The sequence below is a fragment of the Carassius carassius genome, chromosome 6 (genome assembly GCF_963082965.1).
Source record: "Carassius carassius chromosome 6, fCarCar2.1, whole genome shotgun sequence".
In the NCBI taxonomy this organism is placed as follows: domain Eukaryota; kingdom Metazoa; phylum Chordata; class Actinopteri; order Cypriniformes; family Cyprinidae; genus Carassius; species Carassius carassius.
Genome location: NC_081760.1, coordinates 23,413,051 through 23,437,330, shown reverse-complemented (window position 1 = coordinate 23,437,330; position 24,280 = coordinate 23,413,051). Strand labels below are relative to the sequence as shown.

The window sequence follows — 24,280 nt, the reverse complement described above, 5'->3', positions numbered from 1 at the left end:
CATTCAGTTATGCTTCATTAAAATAGAGAGCTTCAAATTTATGTTGTTTCATAGGTCTCATCCAATTATTATTGACACACAGTACACTTATTCTCCCATCTGATGCATTTAACTGAATGCACTTTATTTTTATTTTATTTATTACTTGGGTTCTAACATTTAAATAAATGTCATATGCTCTTATAGGCCTACAGTATATATCTATAATGGGTTTCAGCATGTTATACTACTGTATATACATTGTACATAAATACTGTATATACATTTTAGTACTTATGTATTTATCGTTCAGATTTACATTTTATTTCAATTTATTGAATCAAATTAAGTATTTGATATAAATTGATGACAAGTTGTGTTTTTATACATATAAAATGTATTTAATTAAAAGGTGAAAAAATGCCCCTGAAATGGCCCAGTTTTAGCAGGGTAAATTGTAATTGTTTAGATTATTTATTTAAATTTGACTAATTCAACTAAATCATTCAACAAATAAGCAATAATTTGTGTTTTATATGAAATAATATGCCTTGTAGAAGCTCCTGAAAATCAATTCCACCAGAAATATTGTTCTTTGGAAAAAAAGAAAGAAAGGAAAGGTTAATTTCTAACACTGGTGTACGCACACAAGGCCCAGTCGCTCACACCCTAAGCCTTAGATTCTTCAGGTGTGAAATTACACGTAAAAGGCCTTCTTAGAGTGGAAAGTCCTAAAGAAGAAAACGCTTTCCAGATTACCCCATCTTTAAGGATGAAAGGAGGAGGAAGAGGATGCTGGCAAAAGCCCATTTTCTTCCTACCAGAGGGGAAGGCTGAAAAAAGACGGGCTTGAACTCCCTGAGATGTTGGACTACACTGAAGTGAGTGAACATGCTAACTTCAGCTCTGTGAGGGCGGACATTGGAAGAAGATGAAAGACGACTGTGCTCTCGGTTCCCTTTTATTGGATTACGCCACTTGGTTCAAACTCAAAAATCTCTTTGGTATTTTAAAAGAACTCTGCAAAGCGGAAAGGTAATACTAATAGAAAACATGGCTGGAGAACGGGAATGGTATACCATCACTTACTGTAAATTTAAACCATGACGAGAAACAAGAAAGTTGTGAGCTTGAAAGCTGCACCAAATTAGATAATTACACAAAGACACAAGCATAAACACTCAAGACATCTGTATTTGGATGAAAAAATACAATTAAAAAAATGTAAGAAAGAAAGAAAATTACACCCTGTAATTGGTTGAAATGAAAAATGTCATTATGGCCTAATGGTTTGAATGAGTATAATTGAGCGGCATAATCAAAATTTGTGTTATTCGGATGATCAAAGAAAAGAGATCCAGAGTTGTGAAACAATCAGCATTCTGTTAACTTCCTGAACAGCAAATCCATGGCTGACAGAAATATTGCTTGAGATTAGTTTGTCCTGTTTTTGATTGCAGGAGCTACACTGCAGCCTGATTCATTTTTTGTTTTCAAAAATTCACAAGATATATCGTATTGGGATTTAAATCTCTGTGCTGATTACTGTCTTTACGGGTAGGCTGGGAGACCGAAAAGTTCTGGTCTGAACTCTTCCATGCTTCTAAGCAGCAAGGTAGCCTCTTGGGTGAGGCTACGGTCCAGTTTATCATCTGGGATCATGACCACCTGCATTCCAGCTTCCAGACCCGCCTTTACACCATTTGGAGCATCTTCAAATACCAGGCACTGTGAAGGCATAATTAAAACAGACTAATCAATTAAAACATAAATGCATAAATGCTCATAGAACTCAATGTACTGACTAGTGTTGTCATGGTACCAAAACTTTAATATTCTGTACCAGTACTAGTCAAATTCCACACTATCAGTAAAATTCTTGACTTCTTGATACCATTTTCGGTACCATAGCAAAAACTGTTTAGATTGATTATTGTAACTGTTTTATTCTACTATTTTATAGTAAAAAAAAAAAAAAAAAAAAAAAAAGTTCATTATCAATGCTGTTAATAGTTGGTAAATAATATGTAAAAAAAAAAAAATAGCATATAGCTTTCAAATATTGTTCAATTATGCAAACACCGCATTAAAAAGATCAAATGAAAGTAATAAAATAACTAACAGAATAAGTGGCAGTTCTATTGTACTTGCACTGACTTTAATGCACAGTTCTATTTCGACCCGTCTGTTGCTATGGTTATCACAATGTCAAACATCACAATTTCAGATTCAGTCCTGAAATCAGTCATCACACCAAAAACTTTGCAGTGTGTACTTAGCAGTATTACAAAAAATAAAAATAAAAGAAAATAAAATAAATTGCAAAAAATCTTTCTATACTGCACAATGAATATTTACATCTTGCTTATATGTTGTTGATTAAAGCTAAACTTCATTGTTCATGCTGAACAAGCTTTGAAGCGGTTATATTTATTTATGAAAACATATGCTTCTAATAAGTAACTAGAAAAACGGTTTAGATGAGTGTGTGCAGGTTACGTTGTAGAACAAAACGTCAAAGTATCTTCAAGTTATGTTTACCAGAGCCTTTATTTTGCTTATAAATTGAAAACCCCTTATTAAAGCCCATAGGAAAATCTTAAAGTGACCCCATGTCCAATTAGTCTTCCAGGTTCTGACGTCATACCTGCACCACTCTATTATGACAAAATTTTCATTTTGGGGTAGAGTTTATACTCTTCTGATTGGCCATTGCATTTCACAAGCTCAAAAAACATATCTGGCATTGGCTACAATGCTCAACGCAGTAAAAACATGCTGTAAAACATTTTGATCACCATCTGGTGTTTGGCTGCAGTATAGTTCATAAGCCCTGCCCTCTCCATATAAACAAATGGGATGCGAGACAAACCTGAAAATCAAATTACATTTCAAATAACTTTTCTCAGTAACGGTTTCTGTCATTTTAGATTCTTATCACACTCATGTACTGTATGTTAAAGAGATACAATTTTCCAATAAGTTTGCTTTTAGTTAGTTGATGCTATAAAAACGGGGAGTGGTGTCATGATTGTGTGCTTGTGATTGGGTCGTTTTGGGTCAGCAGGAGTTTGGTTGGTACATAGATACCATGCCTCTTGCTTACGATCACTCCTGCACAGACTTAGTGTACGATGACATTTTGGCTTCACTTCATCTTTTTCTACAGTCAATGATATACACCTTTGATGCCCTTCACAGAGTGCTCACATATCTGGGCGCATACGCTACAGAGAGACCCTGTGACGTGATGTCATCCCTGCAACTTGTTCAAACAACACATAGGGCAAGCTGAGCTGTTCTGAAGTGTGGTTACATTTTAGGGCCATATTGTTTCTGTGAAAATGTGGACGGGATGGCAGAGTTCATTTATAAAAAGGCAATTTACCCTACAGCATGGAATGCTAGAGAATTTGTCAGTTTTTGGACAGATTTATCAAAAGATGGTCTGCTACTTAATTTGAATCGCGATATGTACTATTATTTGTGAATATTCAAACACAAAAATATGGTTTAAATATGAATCCTGCATGTTACGCTTGCCTCTTTATGTATGAATGGCGGAAACACGTTTTTTAGTTTTTTTTTTTTACTGCACAAATACTGATGCACGCATGACACGCGCAGTGTTTTTCGGCCTCTGCGTCTCACTATTTGATGGAATGTGAGTGTGAGTGTGACTTCGCGAGAATTTTACCATTTCATTTGAGAAAACTAGCATCATCATACTGTATACACACAGAAATTTCATGGCAACCTGTCAAAATAAAGGTATGGTTTAACATGTAACAGAAATATTACTCGTGTATTACTTTAGTAAAGTATAATGTACATATTTAAATATTCAATTTCCTATCAAATTTAAATAAAACTAATTAATTATTAAATAAATAATACAACCAGATTAATCACATAACTGTTGAAAAAAAAATACAATAATTCTTTTGAATGAATATACACACAGTTGTTCTTAAATGTGTTAATTTCAATAGTAAACCTCAGTTAATTTGCACAAAAAAAAAAAGATTTAAAATAAATGTGCAATGCATTCATTTGCTTTTCAGAAAAGTTAAAAGAAATATATATATATATATATATATATATATATATATATATATATAAAATACAAATAAAACATTTGCAGGGCCCTATTGTTTAAAATGTTAAAATTGAGACTTCTGGACTTTTTTTTTTTTTTCCACTGAAATAAATGCTTCTGTAATTACATAGAGAAAAAAGTACTGAAAAAAGTTACCATAGGGTACTGGCACCAAAATTTAAGTATTTACTCGGTACTGAAGTACTGGTACTTTTTCACAACACTTATACTGACTAACAGTATGAAGAGAAGACACAAAAGCAGGAGATGGCAAAATGTAATAGTACAAAAAACTAGGCCTACTACTTGGTAGTAGATAAAATATAATACAGAGCCATATTTTGACATGCATAGCATTGACTTAAAAATATTATCTAGCTCTTCTACAGGCAATTTCATACAGGGAGATATCAGGGATAAGGTTTGAATAAAATTACTTCAATGATTTGTTAAAAGTTTGACAGCTGCCAAATGCATTTTAGAAGTTTAAATGTCAGGTAATCTGTCTCTTGATCTAGCCCTCTTCCTTTGCTCATCTGAGTCATTCATTCATCACATTCAAGTTCAACAAAACCACAACAAAATCAAGGTCAATGAAGCACATAGTGCGCAAGTTTCCAAATTTTAGCCCACAATGTCATAACTGTATACCACACAAACATCATCCTTCCACTCTGTTTGACTACAATCTGACATAGCTTGGAACAGGACTGTCTTGCTATTCAATAAAGCTTTTCCAATTCTCAAGTAGGAGATTTAATTTAGTTTGTGGATATTGCATTGGTGATGGAATTTGGTATAGTTTTGCTGAATAGTTATTGTGGTTATCAGACAGATGAGCACTCCTGTTGGTTTTCTGTTCTATCACTTGGTTTTGCATGGCCTGCTCTGTTTTCATGCAATTATTAAACAAAATGCAAATTATATATACACATTATATAAACAGTAATCCTGAAAAATCCATTCATTTACAGTATCTTACTTTAATTCAGGTTAATAAATAATTAACTCGATTTTTTTAAAGATTTTTAAACTTGAAAATGTAACTACAACATGATTCAAGTTACTTCTTTATTAACCCTCTAGCTAAAGAAAATTTTATTCCAAGTGCAGCACACATGACATTGTAAATGTTAAACAAATCACTTGTTAAATAGCTTTGCAGAAAAGATGTAAAAACTACAACTACATACTGTGCAAACTGGTCTCATACATATTATATGTTCAGAAATAATAGAAGGAAAATTATTTTAGAAAATCTCAAAAGTCAAGGTAATTCAAATTCAAAATGACTGAAGGTATAACACCTGTAGAATTGTATTAATTGTAAATGTTCTTTAAAATGATGCAAACATGAAATATCAGACATACAGTAGTAGTTCTTTACAGGTTTTTTTATTCGATTGCGCTTGCATAGGTTTTTTTTTCTGTGTAAACATGGATGTTCTTGAATGTTGAGCACGCATCTCTTGCAGCGTCTCATCCATGAAACAGCGTTCTAAAAACACTTCGCTCATGTTAAAATAAGTTAACTTCCATCTTCTTGCATGTTTCACCTATTCCACTGCCTGCATCAAATCTTTGACAACACAAAAGCACATTCTGTGTTAATGGGGCTTCGTGCTATATTTATGGTCCTTCACGGTGCTCATCACACGTGAGCGGTTAATAACGTGTGCCGACATGTGGATGGATCATATGAGATGTACACAAAATTACAGAATTATTAAATAAACAGTATTTTCTTACCAACACAATTATGCATCATCCGTTAATAGAACTTTCAGTAGATCTTGAAACAAGGAAGAGTGTGTGTTTCCTTGCATTTAACCAAATGCGTGTTATGTGATCTCAAAATGTCTGAATCTCCCACTTGTTGGTCTATCTAGACCAGGGGTAACCAATCTTGCTCCTGGCGACCAAATGTCCTGCAAAGTTTAGCGCCAACCCTTATCAAACACACCTGCCTTTAATTTTTAAGTGATCCTGAAGACCTTAATTAGTTGCATCAGGTGTGTTTGATTAGGATTGGAGCTAAACTTTGCAGGACAGTTGATGGCCAGGAGCAGGGTTGGGCACCCCGATCTAGATAAATAAAAGACATCAGAGTCAGAATGCTTGACCAGGAGCCACCCAGTATATATAATTGACTTTCAGGAACAAAAATTCCACAGTTTCATTCTCTCATCACAAGAACAAATAATAAAAAAGGCACTTGAGTTTCCATGAATGGCTGTGATTGACCGATGTTACAAAGCCAGTTGCACGATGAGTGGAAGTGCCTCACAAAGACCAGCGGAAGCATGCAGTACACTTTGGAGAGTAAAGCTTATAGCTAATTCCCTTATACCGGGGGCACAGTTAAAGGAACATGAAGAAAATAAAAAAGCTTGAGGACAATAGCTAAGCATAGCGCAAATGCTTGCCTTTTCTCTGTCAGCGATTTGAGGTGGAGCACCTTGGATTAGAAATGGTCCAGGACATCTAACACAAGAGAGATTCAGTAAATAGTCATAGCTAGTGTATGATAAGGCTTCAGATTCACACGTCACTTGAGCAGACAGCTGTGGATGAGAGGGTGAGACGACTGTCTCAAACACCTCTAATTAAGAGAGTGAATCAGCGATTCACATTTGTTTTTTTTTTATCTCAGAACATGGGATAAAAAATTCCCTATTTATTTTAAATCCTGCTTTTAGGCCTACTGTACATACAGCATAAAAAAGAGCAAATCAATGAAAGATAGAATGGTTGACAATAAAGAGAAAACAGAAAGATTAAAGCCATGACATAGCCTTTCCATCACAAATCATCTGTTGTGCACCTCCACAAATCTTGTCTACTAGCATTTCCTGCAGTAACTTCACACTGGATTTTTTTTCTTAAAAATAGTTTTACTATATGTATGTATGTATGTATGTATGTATATATATATATATATATATATATATATATATATATATATTATAGCATGTTTTTATAGCATATATATTTTATATAGCATTTTTTATAGTGTCAACTACACCAGCAACAAGCGAAAAAAAGAAACAATCCTCATGCAAAAATCAACAAACAAACAAACATTTGGGATGCAATGCTGTCTTCTATTATATGACAGAAATAATTAAATAAATTGAAAACACCTTTTGGACTATTCTGTCGGATCTCTCTCAGCACGTGCCAGCCAACACATATCTCATAGTGTTTAATGCATGTTGACTACGCGCCATCACAAAGAGGTATTAGAGTAATAGGCATTGATGGGGAAAAAACTGTGAGGGGTCCTTTCACAACAAATCTATTGCTAATAATAGTTACCTTCCAAAGATAGCAAATAACAAAAATGAAAAATGACTTATGCAGCAAACTAACCGATTTACCTGAAGTTTACCAGTTGAGTTTCAAATAAAAGTACATTGGAATATAAACAAATGTTGGAAGTTGAAATATGGCATAATATTTAGCACTTCCACAGGATGTCCAAAACTCTCTACCATGCATATGCAAATGTGTCACGCTTAATGACTAGACATGGATTATAGGATGATGCAAAGATGACCTGACAGAGAGGAGTCCATCTACGGTCCAGCGCTCTTGGGAAATGTCAAGGGCCAGATGACCATCTCAACTAAGCAACATCAGAATGACTAACATCACGTGTTATATAAGGAAGATGCATCACTGATGTGTTATGCACATATGCACAAGCTAACACACAAATTGGACTGAAATTAAACTGACAGGCTATAAAAAGTCTTACTCTTGTGAGATCTAACAGAAGAAAGCATGCAACACAACACAGGTCCAATGTGCACTGCATGATGCAGCCCTGAAGGAATATGTTAGCACGAGTCCCCACAAGTCTGTTAATAACTGACAGGGGAATCTCTTTTGTTTCCTCAGAGACTTCATTTAACAGCAACAACAAGAAAAACATGACTAGAAAACCAAAGACTTTTATCTTCAATTACCCACACTCCAGTTTTACTTATTTTAAAAAAGCACTGAGTATTTAAACTAACTGTCATTCTCTTTAGTGCAAACATGCCTGAAGATTAGTGGACTGATTTTGTACACTCTCTGTTAATTACACCAAATTGCGGTAGTATGATGCATCTTCCACACCCTAGCACTCAGAACAAGCCTGCTGCTGATGAAACTACAGTCCATTAGCAAAATACGTTTTTTTTTTTTTATCAGAGTGTTCAGTGTATATATATATATATATATATATATATATATATATATATATATATATATATATATATATATATATATATATGTTGTATCTTCAGTTGGTCCATCAAGAAAACAAGCATAATTTAACCACATGGAAAATTTGCTATACTGTAGTATGCCCAAGTGTCATGCTAAGCAATGCACATGACAAGTAACCATGATTTAATGGCCTGGTGCCAGTTTCATAAGACTGTGGTCATTAGCCTGAGTCCATCTGCTCTGATATGGAGCCAAAATTCAGACATGACATAGCAGATATGACATCAACATGAGAGGGAAGCGTGTCCTCAAAATCAAGTGGATAAACACATGAGTCAAATAAGTGACTATACACATGCCACGTGACTATGGGTGTGTAAATATATGTGGCAGTAAACAAGGTTGTTAAAGTTCTGTGGAGACTCTGACAGATTCCTGACAACATTTTCTAAATGATAAGTGGGCCTGTGGCTGGCCCAAACCCAGATGGTGTGTAATGGAGAGAAAGCAGGCTGATAACACCTACGCTTGACACAGAGCACTTTATTTGGTCAAGATGACCAAAACAACATGGCTACTGTTTCACTGTAAAACATCAATGGATAAATGCAATCTTCCATCACTGTCTTTGCCCCAAATAGCCTGTTATTAAATATGACAAATAATTTTGAATGGAACCCTCAGAGGTCGGAAAGGCATCTTGGTCAGCATTTTTGTATTTATAGATGACAGTTTAAATAGACTTTCACAAGTTCTGTGCATGATGACAAATTTTATTCAAAAGAGCTTACTTAATTTCTCCATGGACATATCTGTAGATATTTCAAAGGATTCAGCGAACAATTGGGGCCCATCGTTGGATGATATATTTGGTCCAATCTTAAATTGCATTTCTCAACTCTCAGTTGGCATGTTCTTCAGAGGGACTTGGGCGGGTGATCGATATGGCAAAGCTCTTCAAACTCACACACACTCCACTTCTTCAGCCCACACACACTCTTCATGAGGTCTTGAACTCGGCACAGTCTCCACTCTGCACAAAGCTGTGGGTTGATAAAGTGCTAAGAGGGATTGTGAAGCACTGCTTGGTTAGGGAAGATTTCTGTATCAGTCTTGCACAAAGACATAAGAAACTAAACACACACACACACTGTAAAATGTTGTATTACCAACTTAAGCAAGCCAAAATGTTGCTGTAAACATAATTTGGAAAGTTTACAATAGGCTACATCACACAGTTTGTTTCTATTTTTATCTAAAAAAAATATTTAATACACACACACACACACATTCCAATAAATTACATCACATGTGTCCCAAATAGTTGTTATTGTAAGTAATGATTTAGCAAATAAATCTTTACTTTTTTTTTTTGTTTTGTTTTTTTTTGCCACAGTGCTTCTCATCCGTGCAACCAGATTTGTCAACACTAAATGGCTAGATATCTTGGCTACAATTTATTGTACATTCTGGCATGAAAGGCGGCAAACTGCCTTGTCAATCTCTTTGAAATCACAAGGTTTCAAAAAACTTACAGTGTACAACTTAACTGTATTTTTTTGCAAACAAGTCTATCATGTCTAACACCTCGCTGCCGTTATATGCTGTTGTCTAGCTATCAGCTGTACCCGTTGCCTGTTTCTTGAAATTCAACCACTTGAAACCTACCGCTACAGCCACACATGTTGATAGATGTCTTTTCCACACTTGCATACTTTTGAATATCTCCTTTTGAGTGTTCCACTGCACCTGTTTAACCATTTTATGCAAGAATGCAACTTATGTAAATGTTCCCAAATAAATGTGTTCAGCTGGGGTTAGATGAACCTAAAATCAGGCCAATTAAACAGGGCTTCATTAAGACTCATTGACTAGTCATTGAGACAACCCACCAACTAGTCAGTTTTTAAACTATGGGGATCCTAGGTCTCTAGTACCTCGCACCACTGGCAAATGCACAAACTGAATCCAACAAGAATCTGTGACCATTGGATTTCATTCTTCCTAAAGCTCACATATTTTGTCCTGCTCCAGCTCAAATATGCTGGATCACTCCACTCTTTCTTTGTCATTATGATAGATGACGGCAAATGTGACCTCCCTCGCATTAACAGAAAAACTTGAACTTCAGTTCCACTATGTTTCATTAATCTAAGCCATGGGACTGAACCCACCTTTTATAAAGCTCCACTCCCTTCACTGCACTGCTCAGCACTGTGGGATGCAAAATGTCTGACTCTTCTAGAAAGAGGTGGTCCACTTCCTTGCCTCTGGTCAAAATGGGGACAGATGACTGAGCATACATACATTACTCATATGCATGAGAGGGCTTCCATGCCTCTAGAAAGACTACTCGGTATTCATGTCATGTTGGCCTTCCTCACATCACCACGTGCATGCAATGGATGGAGATCAGAAAGCTGCCTTTAAATTCCTCCTCTAATGCTAATCTGCTCTTAGCTAGCATGAACCTAAAAAGGTTGAGCTGATTAATGGCCCTTATGGTTTGGTGATATTTGGGCTTGATCTTCTTGCTATGGCAAATACATGTGTTTTTTTTTTTTTTTCATGTGCTTCAGACATATCACAAAAAGATTTAAACACCAAAGCAAAATTAGGGGTTATATTTATTTATTTATTTTTAAAGGAAAACCATATGTTGACCATGTCCAAGGCCAATGAATGCACTATGGAGAGGGATTCATTTTTGATCTGAGGTTCCCTTTGAAGAGCGGGAACCCACATACATTATTGAGACCACTCTGGTGCAGGGTGATGAAGAGCCTGTGATCACAGACAGACATCCATGCTTGGAATATTTGTTTTGTTTTTTTTTCTCATTGATACCCAGACCTTCTCTCAGATGTCAACATTCAGAAATTACATGGATCACATTGGTTTGGTTCTGGTAACTTTCGTTGCCTGCAACGCCCTTGAGCTTTGATCACAGATATAATTTTTTTTAATCAGCAGAATGTCTCAGAGGGTTTTCACCTTTGTAAGCTTCCACATGAGATGAAACCACAAGGTAATGATGCTAGTTCTTTGAATTTCAATGCCTTTTCACAGTTTGTAAAGGTTGCAAGATAATTCAAGAGCAACTCCTAAACCGCTGACATCCTGAATCTACAGCTATATTAGCACTAGCAATTGGCTTAACAAAGAGGTACCACTCTGGCTTTTCTTCTCAAACTTTTGCGCTTTGCCACAAGGGCATCTCATCTAGTGTGAAAATACATGGCACGTGTTTAATTTACAACTCGTATAACCTTGGCAGAATGTTCATGCTGCTCTTTTCCATACAGTCAAAGTGAAAGGTAAACAGGAGCTGTCAAGTCCCAAAAATGCATAATTGCAGTCCATAAGGCTCATGTGCTATACTTCAAGTAAAAAAAAAAGAATATAATAATAATAATAAAATAAGGGTGTGCTTCTCTGGGTTGAAAGTAAATAACATTAAATTCATGAATCACTGATTTTCACTATTATTTAAACGTGATGTTCGTATATTGAAAATGATTCTATTTTAAAATTCACAAGATTCCTAAAAATAACTATTTGATCTTTGGCAAGAAAAAGATGAATTTCAAACAGCACTGTAGCACCGGCTACACACACTTTAAAGGAAATGAATAACAGATAGTGTCCTATAGAAAATTACTCGTACCATTTAACTCAACAATAAAACAAAACACACTGCAATATATCATTTTAAAATGTGCATAAAAATACAATACACACCTTTCTTTGAGTGTAGCACACTATTCATATGGATTTTTTGGAGCATGACAAACCTTGGTCATCATTCTCTTTTATCATGTAAAAAAAAAAGTAGTATTGCTTTGCTGTAAATGATGACAATTTTGGTCGAACATAGGAGCACACAGTTAACATCAAGGCAGGCACATGACGCAGCATCATTTGTTATTCCCTTGACCACTCTGTCGATTCCCTTTCAGCAACACTTTCATATATTATCAGGAAAGATACAGGTCTTAATCACAATATAAGACACATGCAGCTGACTGGACCATGAACCTTTCAAAAAAGATCCAAGAAGGGGCGACATGCTAGACATTATCACCTCCATATGTTCTGGAAAATCACACAATGGCCTATTAAAGGCTATACAATGCTAAAATTAATAACCCAACTAAGCTGATAAAAGAATGACAAAGCTCTTCTAACAGAGAATAAGGAATGCAATGATTGATGCAAAGCTTAAATACTCAACTGGAATTTTTACAAGCTATCTGGAGCCATTTTTTAAGGGGGGGGGGGGGGATTTTAATATATAGGGTCCTATGAAATCGGTGTCATTTTATTCAAAACAGATGTCTAATCAATTTATAAATAAGAATACCTTATTGTGCCCTGAATTTTTTTTCGTCAAAATTTTGATATCCGTTTTAATTATTCTGTGTTTTGTGATTTAATACAAATTTATCATCAAAAACAGTGGTAATCAAATTAATGAATACAATTGACAACAACTAACATCTTTTAAAATGTATTCATATTAAATTAGAGCATTTTTACATCGAAGTTTACTACTAAACCGCACACTGATTACAAGCATATTTAATTAATAAGACCACACAAGCAATTATATTGTTGTTCAGAATATCAGCATGGTGTCACTGGGCTGTAGGAGGCCACAGGTTCTCACAACAATGGTGATATTCAGATTAAGACCAAAGTATTTTTTGCTAAAACAGCTCCAAACAAAGCAAATCAGAATCAACAGTAGTGAAATTTTGTTCTTGAATTAAGTTTTTTTTTTTTTTTTACAAATTGGTTGAATAAATTATTACATAATATGTTTACAGATATTTAAAGAAACATTCCACTTTTTTGAAAATAGGCTCATTTTCCAATAGGTTTTCGAATCCATTTGGCCAATCTCCAAACTTTTAGCTTAGTTTAGCATAGATCATTGAATCAAATTAGACCGTTAGCATCTCACTCAAAAATGACCAAAGAGTTTCTATATTCTTCCTATTTAGATAAAGATACCGCTAAAGCACAAGATGACATTAATGTTCTGCTTGAGCAGATGAAAAATGTAACTTAATGAGAGTATGACAACCAGAAATGAACGTGTTTGTCTTCATTGTGATTGGAGTTAAATGCTTAAGCTTAGGGACATTTTGCTCTGTTTAGCAAATTTAGGTTTCAAATACCCATAGTCAGATAGTTTGCACCATTAAATGTGAGCTTCGGATCTTCCTATGTTTCTCTATGGCGCTGAAACCTAAAGATGTCCGAGTTCCACTCCCCGTGCAACTGATGCGCGACTGCCATTCGAGGGGAGGGGCTTAACGATAGGTCAATTGCCTTACAATTGAGCCCTACCTGTAAATTAACAGGTAGTGGATAATTTTTAGTTTGAGAATCCAAAGGGTTATTCATTGTGAACAAATCTAAAGAGTTCCCCTAATAATTTAAAGAAATAAAGTAAAACAAACACATCAATTAGTTAATTGTACAACATATTAACCAGTTGGTCATCCCAGTGGAGCCTGCAGGTTTATTGCTTTTCAAGAATATGAAGCTACATCAAATTCTCCTGACACTGCTTAAAATAATAATAATAATAATAATAATAATAATAATAATAAAAAATAAAAACTCACTGTGCCATTTTTTTTTTTATAATAATTTTCTCATCTTCAAGTAGTTCAAGTTGTTTCAAACCTGCATCGTATTCTAGCAAATTAAGCATTCAATATAAGGACCTGTGTTAAAGCATTATTCTGCATGACCGTATTCTAGATCCCTTAAGGCCCAGTTCCTGAACTTAACTCCTATATAAAACTTAATAAACCTTAATTACAATCAATAAGCAACAAATTAGCAGTTTATTGACATAAATCTTTTTGTTAATTGTGAATGTGAATTGTGAATCTAAAGTGTTATCTAAAACTCATAGCATTCTTAAACTTATGCATCTTAGCACCGTCTACATTTCTATAATATCAGGGGTGTGAGATAAAGAAAGAATGCAGCGCTATTATCTCTCCAACGATTTTGGATTGTTTCTGAGAATTCTAAGCTTAGTTGTGACGCTGGATTTGCTTTAGAAACACCCGTACCCTGCTTGCTTCCATATCCACACACACACAGGCTACACCACTCGAAACTTCCGTGAAATAATCTTTCATAAAGTTCAGAAAGGTTGATGTGAAATACAAGGACATCTGTGGGCTTCATTGAACAGGATGCGCTATGAGAGATGCACGTTTTACACTTAAAGTGTGCAGTCTCGCCCGTCTGTATTTTCTTTACAAATGCTCTACAAAGACATAATTTATGTGGTTTGGAATGCATTGATTTATATATTTAAAACATGAACCTCAATAACAGAAGGCTGCTTTCAATTTAAAATGCTGAAGCACACTTTGTTTGCGAAGACTGCTTGCGCATGCGGCTGTGCGCGACTCAATGTTAGTTGTTTAATGAATTTGCACCTCAAAAGTTTTATTTTATTTTTATTTTTTTATGACGCAAAATTTATCTAAACACAGCCAGTTATTAAGGATGCCTCCCGTCCCTTAAAATACGGAATCGTCCCGTATTTAATGTAAAATGATTTGTCAAATCTGACTTTTGAACACAAGACTCCCCAAATGTAGCACTGAATGGGAAAGTTCTCAGTGTGTCTGTCCAGTAACTAATGATGCACGCGCAGTTTGCAGAAAGACATTTCAGTTGTTCATGGTGGACTGTCTGACTTAAAGGGACAGTTCACCCAAAAATGAACATTTTGTCATCATATATATATTGGTCATCGATGACGTCGACTCAAAAAATACGTCGACGCTAAATATGCGCATCGATTCGTCGACCTGTTTTTATTTCTCTAATAAACGTTTGCAAAACGTTTACCTTATGTGCGCTGAATATACGCGATGGCCGGATCGACATTCTGTCCAACGTTATATAACCAATCCAGGGGTTTTTTCTGCATTGATCTTTTTTTTTTTGGCGGCTGTCAAAGCCTTATTTGATCGGTGAGTGATGTAGAATAGAATGACTGCGCTTACGAGAGAGAGCCCCGGCTGTGCGCGCGCACTCACAGTCTTCAAACAACACGAGCGCTTCTTGCTCTCCTTCTCCCTCGTGCATATTAATCGAAATCATTAAACACGATAGAAAAAGGGCGAAACACCCAAGTTTCACACGCCCTCGCGCACTCACAGTCTTCAAACTACACGAGCGCCGTCTTGCTCTCTCTCTCTCTCTATCTCTCTCTCTCTCTCTCTCTCTCTCTCTCTCTCTCTCTCTCTCCCTCGTGCATATTAACCAAAATCATTAGACAGGATAGAAAAAGGGCGGAACGCCAAAGTTTCACATGGAGCATTCGGAGATCTTTTTTTATTTTCTACATGACAGGCTGCTGGCTCCAACTGTTAATTTTTATTTTATTTTTTTTGGAAAAGCACTCTCTGTATTAGCTTAAAGCCCTAAAGTTTACCTTGGTTACTGTATTCTTTCAATTGCTCTAAACAAGTATTTTGGGTGAACTTTTTTATTGAATGCTAGACATCAAGTTGTTGTTATTTTCATCTGAAAGAAGAACTTTTTCAGTAAGCTAGGCCCTGTGTGTTCAGTAAGCTATGTGTTTTCAAGGCTTCATGGTTTTATTGAATGCTATCTTTATACAAGTGCAAAGTAATGCATTCTTAGTCAGTCTTTTATTTTGTAATTTTAAGAGCAATAAACATATATTGCAATGTTAAGGAATTCATGGTTTTTTCATTCAGATATGTAAATCAACATGTATCAATTGTTAGTAGTCAATTAATGGGGAGATAATCGAAATTGAATAATCGCTAGATTAATAGTTTAAAAAATAATCGTTTATCACAGCCCTAGTTTACACACCCACAAGTTGTTCTAAACCTATAATAATTTCTCTCTTCTGTTAAACATAAAAGAAGATAATTTAAATAATGTGGGTAACCAAACAGTTTCCGATACCCAATGACTTTGAAGGTTTTTTTTAACCTTACTAATGGAAGTTTGTATGCAGGTTTACAACAACCTGGGTAAATTAAAAAAAAATCATTTTTGTGTGACCCATACCATTAAAGTGACACACACATCCTTGATTCTAAAGGTATAGGCCTATTGTTTTATTAACATTTGGATAGTCTGTTAATTTATTATATTCCATACATATCAGAGCATGGTAGACATAATTATAATATTTTTAGACATGATTAGACAGATAAATTAATATATTACAATTAATGTAAGTTTTAATGTTAATGTTTAATGTTAATGTTGTGAAGTTATATTATTATTTTTTTCATTTGTAATAATTTTTAAAAGTACTTAATTACTTATGTCACAATATGTAAATGTAAGGATTTTAAGATTCTCAAGCTGGTAAACTAATTAATTAATGGGGGGGGGGGGTGTAGATCAAGAATCGTTCAGGAATCGGATCGTGACTACCAGAATCTGAATCGGATCGGATCGTGAGGTGACTAAAGATTTCCACTCCTATACAATATGAAGACTGAGTCATTTACAATTCATGGGAGAGCTATGGATGGTTTTAGAGACACTATTTCTAATAATAAATAAATTAAAAAATGTGCTTCCCTTAAAAATTTGAATTGGTTTTAACATATTTCTTGGAGAAGATACTGCAGTACTGAAATCTATTACAAGGCCATGCTGGTGGACATGTCTCATGGGACCTCTACCAGTCAATTGCTCTATAAGTCAATGGGGGTGGAGCACTGGATCTGTATTTCAGCGCTTTGTCTCTTCGTCAGCTGACTGTGATTCTAGAACATGTTTAATGATGGTGCAGAAAATCTAATCTATGGTTTTCATTGTGTGTGTGTGCGTGTGCCATCTCACCTGAAAAAATAAAATAATAATAATAATAATAATAAGCTGTGGGCTATATCATAGAGAACAGCAGCTACTGTTTGTAGGCTACTTTATTATATACTGTCAACAAGAGGTGGCAGCCAACATGCAAACTCACTAATAACTGGAAGCTTCACTTTGGTGGCTGGCAAAACTATACTAGATTAGTCTAGAGTTGTATAGAATAGAAGTGTAGCTTCCCCCTACCTGTTCAGGGTTGGCTGGGGGAGAGAACCTTTTGGCACAAACCACAAAAATGTCAGGGTGTGGCTTGCCATTCTTTACTTCAGGATCATCTCCAAGTACAATGTGACTGAAGAGGCTGAAGATTGCTTTATGACGGCTGGTCTTCATCTCAAAGGTTAGACCTGCTGAGCTTGTGCCAACAGCAATAGGAATGTCATGCTGGTGTAAATGCTTGACGAGCTTTTCTACACCTGAAAAGACATTTAAAAATGGACACTTAAATTAATAAGCAAGCAGTGTGAGCTAAACTCCAACCAGCTTCTTTGATGATTTTGAGGCAAACATGTGGCCTAGATGCTTCACCTTCTGTTTCAAAATAACCTTCCATTTCCAATCCTACAGGCACATTACCTGGCAATAAAGAGGCCGTGGGAAATAATTGCTCCTGAATTTTTCTGGTCTCCTCCAGGAGCTCTTCGGGGGTCATGGGCAGATCAATTTTGTCTCTTATGATCCTGGCTGCCTCCAAAGCTTTCTTGCCCATCACAGAGGACTTCACTTCCCATGTATACTGCTTATTGAACCTGTCACAGACTTCCTGGAATGAAACTGTGTACAACCTCTCTGTGTCTGTAAGAGATATACAGTACAACTAAAAACAAAGTAATAGTGTAAACCGATGGGACGGACATTGGCATAAATGCAGAAATTTATGAGTATTACTAGATCCGTTGCTTAAGAGTGGGTGACACCTCCAAATTGTATAAAATATACATTAAAATATTTTTGATGTAAAGATTAACGCTTGGCATTAAAATGGGGGAACGAAAAATAATAACAATAAAATAAAAATTAATCAAAATAAATACAGTACCAGTCATAGAAACAGACTCAATGAAAACGGTGTGTCTTTCTAACTGTGCCTCGTGCAAATAGAAAGACGAGCACTGAGATTAATTAACATCGCGTTTACTTTAACATGATTCTCACCCACCTAATAATAATCCATCCATATCAAAAAGCACGTGTGTTACTGGTTTATAAGACATGTTTTAAGCGATACTACACGGAACTTGGTTGACTCAGGAGAGAGACAGTGTTGTGAAAACTGCTGGACAATCAAAGTTACTCTCAAAGTGACTCTCAAGTAGATCAACGCGAATTCAGAGAACTTCAGTTCATATCATACTTGACAGATTTAAATGTTGTCAAAGACTTATATGTTTAAAAGAAGTAAAAACAAAAAAAAAACATGTACTATTTCTACCTAGCCCTCTTCTTATCTGCGATTGATTGTTGTATAAACAACTCAGGGTAACTTTTTACTCGCCATTCTTTTTGCACAGGATTATGGGAAATGTAGTTATTCCACCCCATCGCTCTAACAGCTTTTAAACCAGAGTGCCTCAGCCTGATGTCAGAGGGGGGAAGAATGATTTTTATATATATATCCCATATTGGTATTATATGTATCATTATTAGTTTATTATTATTATTATTATTATTATTATTATTATTATTATTATTATTATTAATAAAAAATAAATTAAATTATTTTCAATGGACATTCACTGCTACAGTTTTCCGTTGTTAATATATATTTTTTTGTCCTAAATTGATTTTGTTTATTACTCCTGAACATGCATTCATCTGTTCATATTACACATTGATGCATTTACATACAATATTTAATATATATATATATATATATATATATATATATATATATATATTATTGTAATAATAATAATTATCATTCTAAATGTTCTTGTGGCTCAGTAGTAGAGCATTACGTTAACAGTGAAAAAGGTTGTGGGTTCAATTCCCAGGAAACACACATTCTGGTAAAAAAAACTTTTAATAAAAGCTTTTGCTAAATGTGTAAATGTAATGTAATAATCACAACAAACAAAGGGTATGGTGATTAGCAAATATTTTAATAAAATAAACAAAAGTTTAAGATATAAAAACAAAAATAAAGCAAAGAAACAGTATGCTATAAAACTGCTTAAATAATAATACTCTTCACTTGTCACACGTCATATTAAGTTTGGACTTTGTTTTCCTCTTGCGCTATTACCCTGCATTGAGTTAATTGTGTCATTTTGTTCAGGTGTGTGTCGTTAATTATCGCTGTTGGTCTGCATGTGTATTAAAAGCTCCTGACCGAGTGTTCTATTCTAGTTTGCCTTGTCTCATCAAATGTGCAGGTGCTTTTCAGTAAATTAGAATGTCCTGAAAAAGTTCATTTATTTCAGTAATTCAACTCAAATTGTGTGACTCATGTATTAAATAAATTCAATGAACACAGACTGAAGTAGTTTAAGTCTTTGGTTCTTTTCATTGTGACGATTTTGGCTCACATTTAACAAAAACCCACCAAATCGCAATCTCAACAAATTAGAATACTTCATAAGATCAATATTTTTTTTTTTTTTTTTGTGAATTGTTGGCCTTCTTGAAAGTATGTTCATTTACTGTACATGTACTCAATACTTGGTAGTGGCTCCCTTTGCTTTAATTACTGCCTCATTTCGGCATGGCATGGAGGTGATCAGTTTGTGGCACTGCTGAGGTGGTATGGAAGCCCAGGTTTCTTTGACAGTGGCCTTCAACTCATCTGTATTTTTTGGTCTCTTGTTTCTCATTTTCCTCTTGACAATACCCAATAGATTCTCTATGGGGTTCAGGTCTGGTGAGTTTGCTGGCCAGTCAAGCAAACCAACACCATGGCCATTTAACCAACTTTTTGTGCTTTTGGCAGTGTGGGCAAGTGCCAAATCCTGCTGGAAAATGAAATCAGCATCTTCAAAAAGCTGGTCAGCAGAAGGAAGAATGAAGTACTCCAAGATTTATTGGTAAACAGGTGCAGTGACTTTGATTTCCAAAAAGCACAATGGACCAACTCTCTGTTTTTTAAAGTGGTAAAATATAACTTAATTCACACCATATTTCTGATATTATCGATCAATCTTATCAGATTAACTTTGATCGTTCACTTTTATTTTATATCCGTGAGTGCAGTACACCTGCAAAGCGTTAGCACTCGTTAGCTTGTCATTAGCGTTTTCATTCGAACCTATCGCTGTTTTCTTTTCTCCTCTCCCTCGCTCCAGTTTTTCACAAGTTCATCAAACAACCGCAGTAAGAATATTTCATCAAGCACGGTGAGTAATGGCTTCTCCCGTCATTGTTACTTGCACCTCTTGCCACATGTACAGTTTATCTATCTCTGTCGCTGATGAGGGATTCACATGTGATAAATGTAGGGAAATAGTTAGGCTGACAGAGAAGATTTCAGAATTAGAGACACGCATCCAAACTTTAATTGAGGACAGTAAGAATGTTATGGCTCTAGATACGGCTTTGGATGCGTCTAGCTCAGGGATTCCTGTACATTGTTCGGTTCCGGAAACAGAGCCCCTGCAGCAGGGCAACTGGGTGACGGTGAGGCAGCGTAGTCGTGGGTCAAAACACCGCTCTTCTGTTCCGATCAAAACATTAAACAGGTTCTCCCCACTCAGTGATGCACCCACTGAGAAACCTGATGAAAGTGCTCTAGTTATTGGTGATTCTATTGTACGGAATGTGAATATAGAGACACCAGCCACCATAGTCAAATGTTTACCGGGAGCCAGAGCGCCTGACATCTTGGCAAATTTAAAAGTGCTGGCTAATGCTAAACGTAAATACAGTAAGATTGTTATTCATGCCGGCGCTAATGATGTTCGACTTCGCCAGTCGGAGATCACTAAAAATAACATTAAAGAGGTGTGTGAACTTGCAAGCACGATGTCAGACACTGTTATATGCTCTGGTCCCCTCCCTGCTTACCGTGGTGACGAGATGCATAGCAGATTGTCATCACTCAATGGCTGGATGTCTAAGTGGTGCCCACAGTATAACATAGACAATTGGACGAGCTTTTAGGGCAGACCTGACCTGTTTAAAAGAGATGGTCTTCATCCCTCCTGGGGTGGCGCCACTCTTCTCTCTAGAAATATGGCAAATAGTCTTAGTGTTTATACTTGACTAACTGGGGCCCAGGTCAGGAAGCAGACAGACTGGCTAAACCGACCGTCTGCTAGCTGCCTCCCGTCACAGAGGTCAGTTAACTCTCAGCACATAGAGACTTTTTCACCTAGATATCACACTATAGAGACTGTGTCTGTTCCCCGAACTAGAAAAAACAAAAAAACGTCCAAACCAAGTTAAGATTAACAATTTAATTGAGGTTCAACAAATAAAAAACAGAAGCAATATGGATAAACAAATGATAAAGCTTGGCTTATTGAATATCAGATCCCTTTCTACGAAAACACTTTTTGTAAATAATATGATCACTGATCATAATATAGATGTACTCTGTTTGACAGAAACCTGGCTAAAACCTGATGATTACATTATTTTAAATGAGTCCACCCCCCAAGATTACTGTTATAAACATGAGCCACGTCTAAAAGGCAAAGGTGGAGGTGTTGCTTCAATTTATAACAACGTTTTCAGGATTTCTCAGAGGGCAGGCTACAAGTATAACTCGTTTGAAGTAATGGTGCTTCATATAACATTATCCAGAGAAACAAATGTTAATGATAAATCCCCTGTTATGTTTGTACTGGCTACTGTATACAGGCCACCAGGGCACCATACAGACTTTATTAAAGAGTTTGGTGATTTTACATCCGAGTTAGTTCTGGCTGCAGATAAAGTTTTAATAGTTGGTGATTTTAATATCCATGTTGATAATGAAAACGATGCATTGGGATCAGCATTTATAGACATTCTGAACTCTATTGGTGTTAGACAACACGTTTCAGGACCTACTCGTTGTCGAAATCATACTCTAGATTTAATACTGTCACATGGAATTGATGTTGATGGTGTTGAAATTATTCAGTCAAGTGATGATATCTCAGATCATTATTTAGTTCTTTGCAAAATTCATATAGCCAAAATTGTAAAATCTACTTCTTGTTACAAGTATGGAAGAACCATCACTTCTAACACAAAAGACTGCTTTTTAAGTTATCTTCCTGATGTATCCAAATTCCTTAGCATATCCAAAACCTCAGAACAACTTGATGATGTAACAGAAACTATGGACTCTCTCTCTTCTAGCACTTTAAATAAAGTTGCTCCTTTACGCTTAAGGAAGGTTAAGGAAAACAGTTTGACACCATGGTATAATGAGCATACTCGCACCCTAAAGAGAGCAGCCCGAAAAATGGAGCGCAGCTGGAGGAAAACAAAACTAGAGGTATTTCGTATTGCTTGGCGGGAAAGTAACATATCCTACAGAAAAGCATTAAAAACTGCTAGATCCGATTACTTTTCTTCTCTTTTAGAAGAAAACAAACATAACCCCAGGTATTTATTCAATACAGTGGCTAAATTAACGAAAAATAAAGCCTCAACAAGTGTTGACATTTCCCAACACCACAGCAGTAATGACTTTATGAACTACTTTACTTCTAAAATCGATACTATTAGAGATAAAATTGCAACCATTCAGCCGTCAGCTACAGTATCACATCAGACAGTGCACTATAGACCCCCTGAGGAACAGTTCCACTCATTCTCTACCATAGGAGAGGAAGAATTGTATAAACTTGTTAAATCATCTAAACCAACAACATGTATGTTAGACCCTATACCATCTAAGCTCCTAAAAGAGGTGCTTCCAGAAGTCATAGATCCTCTTCTGACTATTATTGATTCCTCATTGTCATTAGGATATGTCCCCAAAACCTTCAAACTGGCTGTTATTAAGACTCTCATCAAAGAACCACAACTTGACCCCAAAGAACTAGTTAATTATAGACCAATCTCGAATCTCCCTTTTCTGTCCAAGATACTAGAAAAGGTGGTATCCACACAATTATATTCCTTCTTAGAGAAAAATTTTATATGTGAGGATTTCCAGTCAGGATTTAGACCGTATCATAGTACTGAGACTGCTCTCCTTAGAGTTACAAATGATCTGCTCTTATCATCTGATCGTGGGTGTATCTCTCTATTAGTTTTATTGGATCTTAGTGCTGCGTTTGACACAATTGACCACAACATTCTTTTGCATAGACTTGAACACTTTGTTGGCATCAGTGGAAGTGCATTAGCATGGTTTAAATCGTACTTATATGACCGCCATCAGTTCGTAGCAGTGAATGAAGATGTATCCTATCGATCACAAGTGCAGTATGGAGTACCTCAAGGCTCAGTACTAGGGCCGCTACTCTTCACGCTTTATATGTTACCCTTGGGAGATATCATCAGGAAACATGGTGTTAGCTTTCACTGTTATGCTGATGATACTCAGCTCTATATTTCTTCGCAGCCCGGTGAAACACACCAATTTGAAAAACTAATGGATTGCATAGTCGATATAAAAAACTGGATGACGAGTAATTTCTTACTGCTGAATTCTGAAAAAACAGAGGTGTTAATTATAGGACCTAAAAACTCTGCTTGTAATAACCTAGAACACTGTCTAAGACTTGATGGTTGCTCTGTCAATTCTTCGTCATCAGTTAGGAACCTAGGTGTGCTATTTGATCGCAATCCTTCCTTAGAAAGCCACGTTTCTAGCATTTGTAAAACTGCATTTTTCCATCTCAAAAATATATCTAAATTACGGCCTATGCTCTCAATGTCAAATGCAGAAATGTTAATCCATGCATTTATGACCTCAAGGTTAGATTATTGTAATGCTTTATTGGGTGGTTGTTCTGCACGCTTAGTAAACAAACTACAGCTAGTCCAAAATGCAGCAGCAAGAGTTCTTACTAGAACCAGGAAGTATGACCATATTAGCCCGGTCCTGTCAACACTGCACTGGCTCCCTATCAAGCATCGCATAGATTTTAAAATATTGCTTATTACTTATAAAGCCCTGAATGGTTTAGCACCTCA

At 35.8% G+C, this 24,280-nt stretch overlaps 1 protein-coding gene across 1 annotated transcript; it reads right to left on the bottom strand.

Moving 5' to 3' along the window:
* Positions 1–927: 927 nt before the first annotated feature.
* On the bottom strand, positions 928–18,501 carry LOC132141930 (pseudouridine-5'-phosphatase-like). The gene is made up of 4 exons (XM_059551579.1): positions 18,366–18,501; positions 17,783–18,001; positions 17,393–17,622; positions 928–1,707 (listed from the first exon to the last, which is right to left on the bottom strand). Exons 1-4 carry the CDS (start codon positions 18,418–18,420, stop codon positions 1,531–1,533), a joined length of 681 nt encoding a protein of 226 aa, XP_059407562.1. The 5' UTR covers positions 18,421–18,501; the 3' UTR covers positions 928–1,530.
* Between the last annotated feature and the right edge of the window lie 5,779 nt (positions 18,502–24,280).

Coding starts and splice junctions, on each gene's coding strand:
- LOC132141930 (XM_059551579.1), bottom strand. CDS start 18,420: ATGTCTTATAAACCAGTAACACACGTGCTTTTTGATATGGATGGATTA. Junction 18,002..18,365: donor TATGGATGGATTATTATTAG/GTGGGTGAGAAT, acceptor TATCTCTTACAG/ACACAGAGAGGTTGTACACA. Junction 17,623..17,782: donor CACGGCCTCTTTATTGCCAG/GTAATGTGCCTG, acceptor ATGTCTTTTCAG/GTGTAGAAAAGCTCGTCAAG.